General features: G+C 39.5%; 1 protein-coding gene across 1 annotated transcript in view; it reads right to left on the minus strand.

Annotated features, from left to right (window-relative positions):
* Positions 1–17,044, minus strand: part of PDE7B (phosphodiesterase 7B) — a gene marked incomplete at its 5' end in the record, with an annotated part of 34,026 nt that overhangs the window by 13,913 nt on the left and 3,069 nt on the right. Inside the window, 4 exons of the mRNA XM_015572062.1 lie at positions 733–824; positions 12,308–12,439; positions 14,082–14,182; positions 16,207–16,302. Of these exons, the coding sequence (XP_015427548.1) occupies positions 733–824; positions 12,308–12,439; positions 14,082–14,182; positions 16,207–16,302 (421 nt within the window). The remainder of the gene's footprint in view (positions 1–732; positions 825–12,307; positions 12,440–14,081; positions 14,183–16,206; positions 16,303–17,044) is intronic.

Here is a 17,044-nt window from a genome sequence, read left to right on the forward strand (position 1 = left end):
TAGCTACCTCGGGTTTGTGCATTTTAATTTCACAGATCAGAATTTGTGCTGGCCTAGGTAGACAGTACAGCAGCTACCTTGGGGCCATGCATTCAGTGAGGCAAGGGCCTTGGCCTTGGCTTTAGTGGGACTAGGCCTAAATACTCGGGCTAACAAACAGCAGACCAGGAAACTAGTATTTCCCATTCTGTTTTAAATACCACAGACCTGCATAAATTGATGGAGAAAAAATTGCTGGGCCAACTCAGTTACTTAACAAAAGACATTTTAGAAAAAAATTCCTGACTTTTATTTTCGCTGAGACTGGCAATTATGAAACAAACGTCATTGAACTAGTCTTAAAGCTAGCTTGAGAACTCCTGTGTTCTTTTTTGATAAATATTTATTATTTGTGTCTACACAGGAGGACAATTTTGTTAACAGAAAAGACAGGAATTTGGCAAAGCAGAGTGTTGATGCTGAAGAGTGTGAAAGGGGAGGGCTGTTTATTCTCCTTTTCCTGACGTGAGGTCAGAGACGATTCAAGGCCCTTTCAAAGCTCACAGAGAGATTCTGGCTTCTGGGTTGCCGTAACTGACATGAATCTCCTCTGATGGACAATGCGGAGTGCAGGCAGGAAGCACAGCGAGCTGGCTCCCTACCATTAACCCGGGGGGTCTCGAGTGTGCCCTAGAGAAAGCGGCTTATCTCTTATGTGTGGACATCAGTGTGTTTCATCTCTGCACTACTTACGTCATTTCCTTTGGCAAGTGAGCAAGAAGCCTGGATTCTCGAAGCATGCCAATTGTAGATCGCCAATGGTGATTTTCCAGCACAGACATATTCTAGAGAGAAAATTAAAGCTATAAACGAGAGAGAAGCTACATACTGATCGTTCATGCTGAACACAGCTTCCCTGAGGCCAGCATTGCCCCCTTTTGATGACAAAGAGGCAGACTGAAAAAGCAACACAAAATAAAACAATCATAGGGCCTATTCTCAAGGCTACACGGATGATAGGATAGTGGCCCTTGCTGGCCCTACAGTGGAGGACTGAATGAAGGTCTATTTCTAGTGTCATTCACTCCTGCTTCAGCCACTGTTTTTGCTAGTTTGGTCAGGCAACACTCGATGTAGAAGAAAGTGAAGCAGATACAAAAAGGTAGTAATGGATACCATGGGGCCATATGCATAAGATACACCAAGATTATACGACTCAACCAAATAGAGGCAGGCCTCACAGTCTCTCTGATCTACTACACTCACCATTGTTTGTCAACACGCATAGGAAACCTTCTCCGTAAACCACCTGGGAAGCTGATGACATACTCCGACTCCTGAGGCCCAGTCAATACAGTTTTGGTTTGGTGGGTTTGTACCGATTAATTTCTATGTACGCTAAAGTTTGCGACCCACTGCGATAGGGACAGGTCTGTCCGTAATCTTTATGACCTAGTGTTTTGGCACTTAGCCCATTCGTTCTCAGTTTGAATCTACAATTGCTTCCTTGTTCCATTATCTTGATATTTCTTTCCTTGCAGGAACTTTTACTATGTTCAGTCTCTCCTTTGACCCCACTGTTATCTTAAATATGCTGCTTGTCTGAACATTAACTATTGAAATAATGAATATTTCTTACAATCCAGTGTTTTATTCTAGTCAGCAAACATTATGGCCTTACTACTGACTTGATATGTATACATGTAGAATGGGACTCATCTAGGTCCTTGGAAATAATTTTGCTCTATTTCCTTATTTGTTTATTTATTCATTCTCCATTTTGTTTCAAGTGGGGGTTATAAAACTTAGAAAAAATACAGGAAGATAGCATTCATTAAAAGTGAGGAGAAATTACATGATTCTGCTTATATGAGGTATTTAGAGTAGTTACATTCATGAAGATAGAAAGAATGGTGGTTCCAGGGCTGGGGGAATAGGGAGTTATTATTTAATGGGTGCACAGTTTTGCAAGATATAAAGAGTTCTAGAGAGGGATGGTGTGGCGACTGCACAGCAATGTAAATGCACACTTAAGACGGTTAACATGGTAAATTTTATATTGTGTTATTGTGCCACAATGAAATGAAAAGGTGAGGGGAAAGAAACAAATAAAACAACATGGAGTCTAAATGGAGAGAGAGAGAGGAAAATATTCCATCATTATGCCTCCCGCTGCTATAACGGAGCCACCCATATAATGCTCAACTTTTTCAGGAAGTGAGAAAAGAGAACCTCTGTGAGTAACACAACCAACGATCTATTAGGAAAAAGCAAGTTCAGGAAAACTGCCACTATATTTGGTTCTGAGCTCAGACAGCAATTTCTCTCCGGGACGCTGTAGGATTTAGTTCCATGAGGTACAGTCTGATACTGACCTGTAAGCGCTCTTTTAGTGCTATTCATTCCTCTCCTCGCCAAAGAGTCATTATTCGTTATTTATCACTTGACTATGTTGGAACCAGTGATGAGATTTTGTTACTTTTATCAACGGGTCTATTATCTCCTTTTGGGCATGAGCCACACACAACAAAAGAGACTGTTTATTAGAAATAACATGCTAGACTAATTTGTTTTGACCGTCAAGATTTATGAGGGAAGAAAGTGATAGGTTAGTGTGATGTAACAGATGTTCTATCTTGTGGTGACATATAATTCCGTAACTCATGAGCGGTCACTTGCAAGATTAATTCAAGTGAAATGAGTGTCTTCGTGTGAGTTTTTAAGGGGCTGGAAAGCTGTAACAAGACCTAATGATAGATGACACCATATCTCTGATGAGTAGAACAAAAGTGTCCGGAGGATTGCTTTAAGCATTGTTATTTATGTCAGCCTGATTTAACATCTCCATTAATAATCTTTTCAAAGACAGAATAACAGGATACTTGGAAATTTGCTGGCGAAACCATATTTGGAGATGAGCACCAGGGAGATGGAAAGAAACTGAGGGGGCCTAGAAGCTGGCACAGAATAAAAGACAATGGAGTACTCGATTATAAACACAACCTTTCTGGGGCAGTCGCTATAAATAAAAGTATGTTTTGGCTAGAACTGTGTTGGAAGTTGGGGTACTTCAGGGGATCCTAGAGAATAAGAAAAGAAGGGCAGCACAGGAAAGCGGAACTAACAATTATGAAGCGCCCAGTTTACACGGTCTCATTTAATCTTTACATAATTCTACTATTTTCATCATTAACTCATAGGTAATACAGTTTCGGGTTTCTCTGAGAGTTTGCATAGCTAGTGAGGGGCTAAGGAAGGCCTTAAACCCAGGCCTGCCAGTTGTCAAGACCTAAGCTTTGCACACACACCTAGCTGCCTCCCAAGAATTTCCTCTGTGGGGCCACATCCAAACATTCAGAAGCCGGAAATTAACAAACTGGAGAATGCCTGTAGTGATGCTTGCTTCTCCAAAAATAATGTATAGTCGCTGCTTCAAAAGTCTATGGTTGCTTGTTTTAATTAGATGTTAGTTTGTAAATCCAGCCTGGAATCTTTCCCTCCAAATTTGGTTTCATTGTGAAAACCCCTGCAGTTTGATTGTTAGGAGTTGAGTAGATTTCGGTTGTATTTGGGGAGAACTCATCTTCCAGCCACGCTCAGTCCTCCCATCCCATCAGTCTCTGAGGCCTGTTGGTTCTTCCAACATGACATCACTTATGTCTACCCCTTCCTTTCATTGCAGTGCTTCCTTCAGTCCACACTCCCTAAGCTGCCAGAATGTGACTTGTTTATCTGACAGAATTTCCTACCATGTCCCTAATCAATGGTTGAAACATTAATATGTATTGAGTGCTACTATTATGCCAGGTGCTAGGGCAGGCCCAGGGGATCCAAAGATTAATGACAAAAATTGCTACCCTCAGGAGCTCACTAACTTCAGTAGGTTCCTGGGCCGATGCTCACCACTGAGCCACACCAGCCAAACCACACATTTCTTTTTTTTTGAGATAAACCATTACCATTTGTTAGGGAAGACCTTCCTGGTTCTCCAAAGAGAACTGACAGCTCCCTCTCCTAGCTCCATACCCCAGTTCAAGCTTCTTCCTATCCCAGTGCCTAAAAGACTTTGTGACAACTCTGTTCCCTGGCCTTGCTCTCATGTGTCAGTGATCTTCACAGGTTTCTTCATTTACTCTTGAAAATAATTTTTAAAAATGATGCTTTCCTTATACTTTTTATGTACTTTAATTTATTATTTATTATTTTTAGCTGTTTTTCTATATTTTGCTTTATAAGATTTTTTTTATTTATTTAAAAAAACTTTAGTGTTAAAAGTATTGATACCTAAAATCGCAAATTTCCATGGTAACAAAAGATGTAATGTTCTGTATATTTGTAAATATCGAATTTTAATGTAATGTCATAACATTCTTTTATATATTAAACATATCTAAGGGAATTTAAAAGCCAATGGCATTTAATGCCCATTCATCACCCACAGAAAAAACCACATGAATAATTTATTCTTTTAGTTGAAAATTATAAATTGATTCTTTTCCCTCTAGAATTTATATTTCCACTCTATTTTCCCATAGAATTTTATTTTATGTAGTAATATAAAACATTTTATGTGTGAAATTCTTTTATTGTCACCCTATCACATTTCTCTGCAACAAAAATAAGCATATGCATTGAAATTTTAACTGAACAAATTTTCCTAACATCAGTCTCTAAGTAGTAAATGTTTTTCCATCTTGCATTTTATAATACAATAATTATTAGTAACTAAGTGGTCAAAATACACTTATATTACAAATGTGAAAAAAATAATTTGCTTAAGAATAAAAATGTATTAGAGATGCATCTATTTATGAGAAGTTTGGGAGAGTTATAGCACCTCAGTCATAGGAGACTTCCTTTAATATTTTCATTGTTCCCTTGTTTTTTTTCAAATGGAGGTAGCATGTGATATTGGCACAACTGGAGCAATATGCAGCATGCATCATGGGTAAGCGCTCTGTCTTCTGTGAAGTGGGGACAGGGTGATTGGGAAAGGAGTGGAAAAGTAGGACTGGTTTGACTGCCCTGCAAGCACATTCCTGGCAGGTCGGTTTAAGGACCTGAAAATGGATTCTGTTAGCATATTCATGCCCAGGCCCCCTGAGGAAGCCTGCGAGTATCCCCACGGGCACACAGGCCTTGTCGGAGACCGGCTGCCATACATAATTGCCATGGAGAGCAGGGAGTGTATCTTATTCATCTCTGTGCCCCAGTGTGTGGCACAGTGCCATTTAAAAAAGTAAATATTTGTTGAGTGGATACTGAATAAATAATTTCCGAAACCTGAAAGTCCAGTAGCTGCAAAAGTTTAAGTAACTGCTAAAAGAAAAAGAGTCCTGTTAAAATTTTGGTCAATAGCTGAGAGAAGCCAGACTTGGGATCTTTTGTGATGAAATCCTTAGACTTAAGTAAAAGCCTTAGAGGTTTTAAAATTATAGCAATAAGCACTCTCCTACTACTCATTCATAGACAATTAGGAACAGGTAAGTGACTCCAGAAATAACATATATCAGATAGATTTGTCAATTATCTATAATAATAAAAGGGTAATGTGCTAATTAGACCAGACATCATTCTGGACGAAGCTGGGGCTGGAGGGAAGCCTGGGTCCCGGTGTCAGGGGGAAGCCGGTGCTGGCAGCTGGGGGAAGGAAGGCCTACTCTTGCACGAATTTCATGCATCAGGCCTCTAGTAAGATCTAAAGTAAGAAAATAATTATAAAAAATTTTTCAATCAATGCTTCTCATTCTTTATGCTGGACCTTTAACGTAGGGTAGCAAGAATGTGACAAGCAGCAGGAGTAGCTATTAAGTGGACAGTGGGAGTGCATGCCTTGGCTCGGTGGTCTCCCTGGTCTGCGTGCTCGTACCTTTGCTTGTCAGGTTTTCACCCTGGTCTTTGTGTGTACTCGCCGTTGCCAATAGTCCCCATCTCTCAGTGTTACTCTGGTTCTGTCTTTCTTGCTGCATGTGTCCAGTGTGTTCATGGGTCCATCCATCTACCCACCTAGTTACTCATCGAACAAACCTCTGGTGTTCACTGGACACCAGAAACCTGCTGGATGCTGAGGCTACAACAGTGATAAGCGGGTGTTCAGGAGCTTGCAGACTATGGGGATGTGGACATCGAATCAGGCAGTGGCAGGTTTGAGAGAAAACACTGATAGAGGAAGATATAGAAGGCTGTGAAATTGTATAGGAGGGACATGGAAGATGGACATTGAAAGAAATATCTTTCAGGAGGAAGATATGTCCAAGTTGAGATAGAAGGAATAAGTGAGTTAGAGAGCAGTCAAAGAGTTCAGGCCATGGAGAGGGACTATATTTCATTAAAATAGGCAGAAGGAAGAGCACATGTTGCAGACTGTAAGAGGAACCCTATCTAATATACTACATATTTTACTTAGCTATTTTCTGTTTCCCCTAGTAGGAAGCAGGGATTTTCATTTGTTCTGTTCATCTCCTGTATTCCCAGCACCTGGCATGTGTTAAGCACTCAATGAACATTTGTTGAATGAAAAGGAATGAGCAATACATTCAGGACTTGGAGAGAAGTTCAGATGGGATGATACACAGAAGCATGGTTGAGTAATGATGGGAAGTGAAGCTGGAAAGTATAACAGGGTCAGACCAAAACAGGGTTTGTAAATTGTGCTGTCATTTGGACTGAATCCTGAGGCAGTGGGATTTTAGGGAGGCATCTATGGGTCAGATTTGAGCTGCAGCCGAGGAAAGGTTGGAGCCACATCACTCTGAATGTAGACAAGACAATGCTGGTGGTGTCCTGCACTAGGGGAGAGGCTGGGCGAGCAGGCTGGACCGTACGGGTGTCTCACAGGGAACAACCGGAGTTACCTGGGTCCCACTCACAGGGAGGCGGCTCTGCTCCTATCGGCTCACCTGCTTTCACAGTGGCTCAGAGAACAGTCTCAGTAAAAGGGAGGTTTGAATTAAAGAAGAAGGTAATCAGGAATGCTCATGGATATCTGAGCACAGGATGCGAATGACGCCATTCTGTTGAAATCTGGAACTGTTTTGGACTCCCACCTAGGGTACCACACCTGTCTACCCGTAAGAGCATCACCTCAGCAACTTCACCTGATCCCAGGGACAATTTGTTCTAGCGTTGCAAACGCTTCCTATTTGTAGTTTTAAGAATAATCTTGACTTTAAAGCTGAAACAGTAAATGTCCACCTTTGTGTCACAAAACCTATTAGAATTTTAATTTGGAATAAATGAAACCCTCAAATCCCCTACAGCAAAACCTTTATTTTTCTTTGTATCAGAATTTTTAAGTATTATCCACTCTGAGAACAAAAACAATCCTTTTGTTCCCCAATAATAGCACAGCTAGCATTTAGTAAACCAACAATACAGGTTTTAAAATTAAATCAAGAGTCTATTTGTCAAAGGAAATCTGGCAGAGCAGGTTTGCTATTGTACAAGGTGGCTTCAAACCGTTGGTCCCTCCCCCCAACCCCGTTCTGCACCCTTTCTCCCCCCTCCCCACCCCTACTGTCTCCCTGCCACTCCTGGGCTATTTATTGGACACTTTTTTTGATTAAAATACTCAGGATGATGTTGCTAAACTGAGTCTGGTGTTCAACAGGAGTCAGAGTTAATTACTCTTTTAAACCAGAGGATACAGGAAGAAAAACAACATGAACATAGTCTGTTTTCATTTTTAATTGCTCATGAAACAGAGAAGCAAGACTCTAGGAGATAATGAAGTGGCTGAGCTCTTCCTTAACAAGCCAAGTGGTCTCCTTGGTAATGCTGCACGAGTCCCAGCCCAGGAGGTCTCAGAGGGACAGACCTTGGCTTTGGAGAAACCACAGCACTGGTACGTTTACTGCCTGTTTGAAGATACCGCTCTTTTGTCCGACCTACACCTGCCCCAGTCACTGCTCTGGGAGCAAGGAGCCTGGACATTCATTGTTGTCCAAGGGGCAGGCCCGTGTTCAGATCAGGGCCACGGACCTGCCACATACCAGCTACCTCGCCATGAACAGCAGAAACTTTATCAAGCAGAAAATCAAAGTTGAGCCTCCTTTTTAATATTTTCACAACGTTTGCTCAAACAGCTTTGCTATTGCAGGGATCGTGAAGTTACGTATCAGCTTTGCAGTTGCTTGTTTGAGAAGAGGCCGTAGGACCAGGTGGAAGGAGCACTTCTGGTTCTGTCAGCTCCATCTTTATGGTTCAGAGTCATTAAAATAATAAAAAGTGGTTAAAAATGCTGACCTCCTCCTAGTGTTTGTGATAAGTGACTAAGAAAATGATTATAAACGTCTGCAAGACAGTATAAAATGTAATAAATATGAAATTTTATGGAGCAATTAATTAATTATTTTATTCATTAGGTTGCTCTGTCACTAGTTAATACATAGTCGGACTCCATCAAAGGGGATTCAATTTTAAATTAAACTAAAAGTGATTTCTTTTGCAATTGTAATAATACCATATCTGACTTAATGCTTACTTTGCCCAATGGCTGAGCCCACGTGTGTGTGGGGTTGCAGGGTAGAGGGACAGAAGGCAAGTTGTGGGTTCTGTCTTTCACATGCTCTTTACCTCTCAGTCCACCATGGACACCTGGACTGTTTCCACTCTGATGAGAGGTGCCAGGTGGAAGTGCCTTGATGGCCTTCATGTTGAACTTGGGTTGGAAGTTCAGCTAGTGAGTCCAGCCCAGACACAGGCAATGGGAGAGAGCCCCTTGACCCAGCCTTTGTCCAGCTGCCCTGGCTCTCTCTTTGTCTCAGGGCAGAAACACAGGCTAGGCATTATGCAACGATCTTATGTATCCGAGCTGAAAGAACATAGCCAACAAAAGGAGGGAGAGGACGTCCTTTCATTTTATCTCATTTATAGTAAATCTGGATTGTAGTAGTCATGCACAGGGTGTTCTCAAAGCCACATAATTCCCAGCACCTTTCTATTGTATCTTTGTTAACCAAATGTGAGTGCATGTTTCTGTATCATTTCACAATATGTTGTATAATATATGTAGTGTGTGTACATAAATATATTTTCACTCATTACCATGGTTCTTAATATTTTCTGAATCTATAATTCATTTTAAAATATGAGTCTAAGTGATGGGTCCTCTCTCTAGAAAAATGTGCATAGGTACATGCTCAAAATCTTCATGTAATTTCCTGAAAGTTCATTCATGTTTCAACCAACAGACCCTTGGTAGGTTAAAAGGCTACAATTCCAAAATATTTTTAAATATCATGTGTTGTTAATGGTCTCACTCAGCTTATAGGTTATGTACCATGATTTTTCTGCTTGAAATTGAAAACCTGGAGCCTTATGCCAGTTCCTCATCTACAGCCTGCGCAGTGTGGGGATTTTCTGACCCAAGTCCTTTTCGGTACAGCTAATCTACAGGGAATTTATCAGACACTGATCTGAGGGTAGGGTGTGTTCATGGCAGGAGTATGCTCAGCTAAAGGCCATAGGGACAGTCCGTTTTCAGTTATTATGAAGTTGTGGGTTTTAATCACAAAAGTACACCGGACTTCCAAAATGTTACTCAAAATGTTACACATGCTTCAAGACTAGTTTACACCATGCTTCCTCCATGAATTTTTTTACTTTCAGAAACCATCTGTAGAATCAATTACTGTCTTCCCACCACACTCTCTCACTGTTTACTATAGAGTACTTAGCAAAGTCTCCTGCTTTAAGCCACTGACCTCTAATCCTCTTGTCTCCCTCACTGCAATAGGATGAGCTCGAGGAGAGCTCTTAGTTTTCTGCATGTAGTAGGTAATTTATATGAGTTTTAGAGGCAGTATGTATAGTGCGTAGGCACTTCGGCTCTGGAGACAAAAGACTTGCGTTCCAATCCTAGCTTTGTCATTAACTAGCTGTTTATTTTTAGGAAAAATACTTAATTTTTCCTAAGTATCAATTTTCACCTTTCTGTAAAATAGGTATAATAATAGTACCCACCTAACTGGGCTACTGTGAAGATGAAATAATATAATACATAAAAAGCAGTTAGCACAGCATTTGAATCATAGTGAGTGTTGAATAAAGGTCAGTTACATACTTTTTAAAACTGAATTTAACAGGGAATTTATCTTTTGGGAGTTCCTTCAGATAGTTAACAATGGTATATAGCCAAATATTAAAGGCAGCATCAATTTTGGGGACAGAATTGAAATCTCATTTGGCTGATAAAAGTTTCATATTGGAAGTAATTTTATAATACTGGTTTGCCATCAGCATTGTTTCTATAACATAAAGACAGATCTCTAGCCTCCAAGAGGTCCTAAGATCAGTCGAGCAGGAGACTGATGAAGACAGTATCTTGAATGTGGTTTTTGGGTCCTGTATCCAAATTTCTCTCTAGTCATTGTCAAAAGGACCTTTTTGTTTTCTATCAAAGATTAGATGCTGATAAACTCACTGTTAGAAAAAAATAATAACTTACTTGATTATAGTAATATCTTTGGATGTAAAGAACAACACAGGCATTTACTCTTCAAATACTTTAAAAAAAGTTGTATCTAAATGCATACCTTTAGCTAATTCCTCAAACCTTTCTCAAATTGTGATTATGTTTTCTTGGATTTTGCACATCAGAGTTTGAACAAATGTTTGAGGGCAGAGATTATATGTTATTCATGTTTGTATGTCTAGATACCAGTATATCATCAAATATAGGCAATAGTTGCTGATGAAAAATATACAAAACTATATGTTGTATTGAAAAGGCTGGAGAATTCAGTTGTATTGGAATGTTAATAAAAATTATTAAAAGTATTTGCACTTCAAAGGTTTGAGTAAGGAATCCATTTTTTGAGAACATTTTTTAGTATCCTAAGAAGATAGAGTATCTTGCTTTTGAGAATCAATTTTTGTTAATTAGCAGTGGGTACTTAATTCTTCATTATTGATGAAATCTACACTTACTTTCTTGTTTTTATGTCTTTAATATCTGGTATATTTCTGACTTCCACCTAAATGTGAATTCATTATGTGTTTGTATATACTTACTACCTGCCAAAGTACAGTATGATGAACCTAATTTTTATGTATAAATTACCCAATAGCAGTAATACTCTCAAACTCCCATTGATATAATTTACTTGATGATGAGAAATTGAAGTTATATAAGCATTTAGATTTTTTGGGAATGGATTAAGTAGCCAATTGCATTGATTGATTTCTCTTTCTCCCTTTTCTTTTTCCTTTCTTTCTTTCTTTCTTTCTTTCTTTCTTCCTTCCTTTCTTCCTTTCTTTCTTTCTTTCTTTCTTTCTTTCTTTCTTTCTTTCTTTCTTTCTTTCTTTCTTCCTTCCTTCCTTCCTTTCTTTCTCTCTTTCTTTTTTCTTTTTTTCTTTTTCTTTTAGTTTTTAGTTTATCATCAAAAGACTTTCTTAGTTCTGTCATCCTGTCCCCCCATATCTATCCCAGCTCCAGGTGCTGGCTGACAGCCCAGGGAAGCCCAATGCTAAAATACATACCAGATGGAGCCATAAACCTTGGAATACCAGTTTCTCCCTATGCCCAAAGCAAATCAACTGGATGGGAAAGGCTTTTGAAAATGTTCCAGTTGTGCTTTGTTGGAAATAAATACATTCTTAAGCTGCAACATCGTGTAGAAGGAAGCTGTTTTATGGGAGGGATCTGCCAGGAATTCTTTCAGCACTAAATTTTTTACAAAAGCTCTACTAAAATTGAGATCAGTAATTTTCTTGTATTTAATGATTTTGTGAATGACAACCAAAGGTCTCCAAAGAATCCTGTTGAAAACTCTGGGGATAATTCATTTATGACATATGGCTTAATATCTGAAACAGTATCAAGGGGTGAAAATTCTCCTGGCCAATCTTCTCATGCTGCTGAACTATTTTTTTTTAAACAATGTCTATTGTCTTTGATAAAATACCTCTAACTCAGAGGCCTATAAAGTACAGAAATGGCCCTAGAGACATAGTCTGAATTAGGGTTACATCTGAGCAGTATCATTTATAGAAGTCCTATAAAGATGAGCTTCAATTAGCCACGATATGTGAGATAATTCCCAGGGACACAGATATTCTCAGACCATCAGAGAGTAAGGATCCTGCTTGACTTCTAATAATTTCAAATCTGCTTCAGAGCAAATTGAATTCCTTGTAGATCCTTGTAAACCAATTTAATCCTTTTGGGGGGATATCCTGGATCTATTTCAAACCCATGCTCTTTGACTGTGGTCATCACTGTGGCTGACCCTGAATGAAGCCATCTCCAAGGGTGAGATTCAGGCTCCAGGACCGGGTCTAAGGCCGTTGGCCACTCTGCGCCTGGTTCACTGTTGAGCTCTCCTACCTGATACAGGTTGGCAAGGTGGTGGTTAGTTTTGATCAAAAACGGCTGGTTCACCCCGGGATGGTCAACATCGTGGGCTGCTGCAGCCAACAGTCCAAGCATGATGTCCAGAGGTGTGAGGAAGCTGGCGAGCTGTTAAGAAAGTCAAATTGCGAGGTCAAAGGGTATGTTTTCACAAACAGGTTACCATTTGTTTTGGTTAAATCATACTGAGTGAAGCATCACAAAGCTGCCCAGGCCTTTCATCCTTCAGACTTCTATCCTCTGAAGCAGTCGGTGAGGTGAGAGTCACATGGAATTGCAAGAAAAAAGAAAGGACTGTGCAGAAAGTAACTGAGCAAGTCAAATGGTGTAGACCATTCAGGTACCCTCCATTTCCTACTGCCACTCTGTTTCCTTTTATTGTTGCAGTGTTGTTGCCTGTCTGTGGGTAAGGAGAAGTCAGAGCCTGAAACCAACCTTGCTCCAGAGAAAACTACAAATGAAGTAAAACGTTAAAACCAAAATGATGGACACATAAAAAAATAATTTGTATATTTCAACCACCCACTATATCATTGCCACACTTTGAATATGAAATTCAAAGTGTGCTGAATGCCCAGCCCGTGTGGCTCAGTTGGTTGGACATTGTCCTACGCACCAGGAGGTTGCCCGGTATAATTCCTGGTTAGGGCACATGCCTGGGTTGTGGGCTCAATCCCCAGTAGGGAACTTGTAGGAGGCAGCCAATCATGTTTCTCTCTCATCAATGTTTTTCTCTCTCCCCCTCTCTTCCTCTTTTTGAAATCAATAAAAACATATTAAAAAGTGAATTGCAAAATTTGCATATTTATTCAACGTGTAATAGTGGAGTGTGTGGGTGTGTGAGAATCTCTCTCTCTCTCTCTCTCTCTCTCTCTCTCTCTCTTTCTCTCTCTCTCTGTTAGCTAGGAAAACAAGCAGGGGAATGGGAATCTAACACTAACTTTAAATATATAACTTTCAGGCTACCTGGAGATTAAAAAAGAAAGCCTTTAATGTCTTCGGGCTGTTTTATACGGATGAGGCATTTACCCAGTTTTGTCTTGGGAATGTTTGTTTGGCATCTGCATAGTCAGTGGTAGATGTTAAAACTGATTGAACTGAACAGAGTCTTGGACTGGGATTTTATTTTCAAAAACCTTAAGAAATTCATCCTCTATGTTTTACCAACTTTATACGACTAAGAAATGCCTCGGTCTGTAGTAACAAGCACTGTTCTCATGTTTTTAATTTTGGATTGGTTGATGACATCAGAGCACACTTGCTAAGAGGTCTGTGCCGTTCACTCATTTTCTTGGGCCTGAATCAGGATATTCAGTTGCCTTAGTAGGAAGTGGAGTTTGAGCCTTGAGGAGTTTTGATTCTACTTGTCCATCAACAACCATGAGGTGGGGGACCGTTCCCAGAAAATGTCAATGCTGGTACCATTTGTAGCAAAGATTCAAGGCAAAATGGCTAGTTCCTGGGACTGTTGAAGATATATAAGATGCAGACTATCATGGGGAGGATTTTTTTTTTGTCCTAATGCAGCCTTTCATACAAGTTATGAAAGGAAACCTCGGAAAATGTACATCCTCTTTCATGAGTATTGCACGATTATCAGAGTTGATATTGGAACTGGAATCTAACAATTTGTAGTTGTGTTATAAAGGACCCATCACAGCTATTCTGGTATGTTGGGTGATTTAGAACCCAGCAAGTAGTTGACGTGGCATTTCCAGATGGCTGAGGAGGCAGCCTGGTCTGGCCTTACCTTTGGCTCCTTCAGGTAGCAGTGCATGGCCTGGGTGACATCGGCTGCATGGACGGCGTTGTGATACGGGTTTTGGCTGTGGTAATCTTCTTGAACCATGACTAGGAGGTAAACAGATATCTCAGTCAGTTAAAACCAAAACAGGAAGACCTCAGATTTATTAAGGGTCCCTTTTGCTTAAAAATATTAGTGACTCCAAAATGTGCACCCAAGGGATTCTTTAAAAATGAACATGGCTTAGGAGTTTCACAGTTCTACTGAGCTGCTTTTAGTGGCGAGAAGGGGGAAGGCAGATGGGGAAAAGGTTAAAAGGATTTGTGAGGCCCTTGGGAACCCTCACCACCTTCATTAATCATCCCTCTCTGGCATGCATGAAGGCTTTCATTCATAGGAAAAATAAATATGTCGGAAACGAACAACTTTACTTCACACTATAGTTTAATTATTTAATTTTGCTGCCATTTATGAATATTATGCCATAAGAGAGGTTTCCTTTTAAACAGCCCCAGTAGGTAGCATCACACTCCTGAGATCCAAGATGGGTCTACCACTTGAGTAACAAATACTGACCACAGCAAATCTGGGGCTTCTTCAGGCAGATTTTCTATTTACGGTGTTGATCCAACTGAGGACTCCCTGGCTTTATTTCTGCCTCATTCAGAGCAGTTATCATCTCTCATGCCCTTCCAATTTAAGGACCAGAGTGCTCTTGGAATCAAGTAGAGACATAAGCAGGGCAATTTTAATTGGCTATTTAGAGAAGCCACTAGCCTGCTTCAGCTAATGACCAAGGCAATGCTTAGGATGCAATATAGCCAGTATGTATAGAACATCCAGGTTTGCAAGTGTGGTCATATTTTGTCAGCCCATGCTGTGAGTTTGGCTCTGGATTCTGGTGTTATTTTTGTCATCAAATCTTTGCATTCTTTACATGTACTCTGAGTGCATACACATGCCCAAAGTATCTGCATTCTCCTTCTCTAGAAAAATCAAAACTATTTGGCCTTGTTCATGGCCATTACTTTGCTCAAGCAATCTAACTTCAATTGCCTGAGGTTATTTGTATTTCTGAAACTGATCCATGTTGTGGCTGCTTTCAAAATTTCCTGTTGTGTCACGTATACCTTTTATTCAGCAGGTTTATTTTACACTTATATTTGAATTCTGCCCCTAGCATTATTATTTGTATCAGGCAAGTGACTTAACCACAAGGATCCTCAGTTTATTTCTCTATAAAATGGGAATAACAATGACTCCAATCTCAAAGGGCTATGGCAAGTGTTAATATATGCAAGTCCTTAGAAGAGTTCCCAGCATATGTAAGCACCATGTAAGCCTGGTTGCTGCTACTGTTGCTATCATTTTCACTGCTATTTTACTATTGATGACAGACATCAAGTCAGCTTTCAAATTCAAAGCACAGAAGCCAGAAACATGCTAAGTGGCAGCAAAAAGTTATGTGGTGATTAAAAATGTGCCCTAGATAATTCACTGGCAGGTAAATAAGGATGCACATAACGTCAAATAAGACTGGGGCTGTTTTGGACAGAGAGTGATGGTGGAGTTAAGGGGAAAGATGGTGGTCTTTCAAGTCAGAGAGCCCGGGTTTAGATTGCGGCTCTGCCAATGATAAGTTGTTGACCTTGAGCAAGGTACAAGACCACTTTGTACTTCTCCTTAACTCTGGGCCAAGTGGTGGGGATAATGCCCAACTTGCAGGGTTGTTGAAATGATTAGAAATAACATACCACTACATAAATGGTAGTTCTTATTACTAAAAAAATGTCTATTGAAGATATTCAACAGCTCATGTCCAGATTGGGATTCTTTGAGGCATGCCTTACTGGAGTTTTATTGACATGTGAACAGATCAGTAACTTCTTTTTTGGGTCCCTGCTCTTATTGGTTTTCTCTGTATGGCCTTTATTGGATGTAAACATAACTAACCAAATAAACATTTTTTTTCAGTGATTTAAATGGGTAAACCATATTTTAAAATTAAGATGAGATAATTTGAGATTAATTTGAGGTCTTCATCTACCATGCTAGGGTTCCTGCTAGTTTATTGTGGACTGTCATTATTCATGGCAAAGGAGGTAGGAATATGAAAGAAAAAGAGACTTACCTAAAAACCTGTGTAAGGTCACCATATCTAACTTGAAATGGTGAATGAGTCCATGGGTGTTGAAGAGGTGGCACAGCAGTGTTACCAGGCTGTTTCCTGGAGGAAAACAGTCACCAGTTTTAACTCCTTTTCATTACCATTAAATTATCAAGATTGACAATAGGATCCACAGTTTCTGTGATGAAAGGTCTCTAATAGGATCATTTATTTTCCCCTTTAAATTTGAAATTATTCAAGCATAAAGGATATCATTACTATGATCTGGTCCTAGGTTTCCTCTTATTGTACAAAGAAAATTAGTTCAGATTGTCACCCTATACCAAAGGCAATGAATTATTAGCAATATTAAGAGTTATAAGGAGTTATAGAAGGAATCTGCCTACTTAGGTATCAATCAAGATTATACTTACCTTGAAACATTTTATAACTCAAGTTGGCAAAGATGCAAATTTGAAGCTACAATAACATGTAAATATTGAAGGAATATTATTTACTAAAGAATCATGATTTTGAATTTTAAAAGTATCATAGAATTTATGAAAGACTGTGAAATGGGCCAAGAAGACGACTGGATGTCTTAAATAAAAACAATGTGTTGCCTAAGAATACTCTTCCAGGGTACCTCATTCTATGTGTTCCTGCAACTTTCCTTGTTTTGGGCTATTTCACAACTATCAAGCTGTAGATAACTGATAGTATTTCAAGCAACCCTTGTCCATATACATGCAAACGAAATAATTCAGATGGAAATATAATTGATGTCCTCTTCCCAGTTTTATAGCTATTTATAAATTCATGTGTTTCTTACTGCTTATATATGTGTGGCTCTTTGAATGCT

This window comes from Myotis davidii, unplaced genomic scaffold (assembly GCF_000327345.1).
Source record: "Myotis davidii unplaced genomic scaffold, ASM32734v1 scaffold266, whole genome shotgun sequence".
Classification (NCBI taxonomy): Eukaryota; Metazoa; Chordata; class Mammalia; order Chiroptera; family Vespertilionidae; genus Myotis; species Myotis davidii.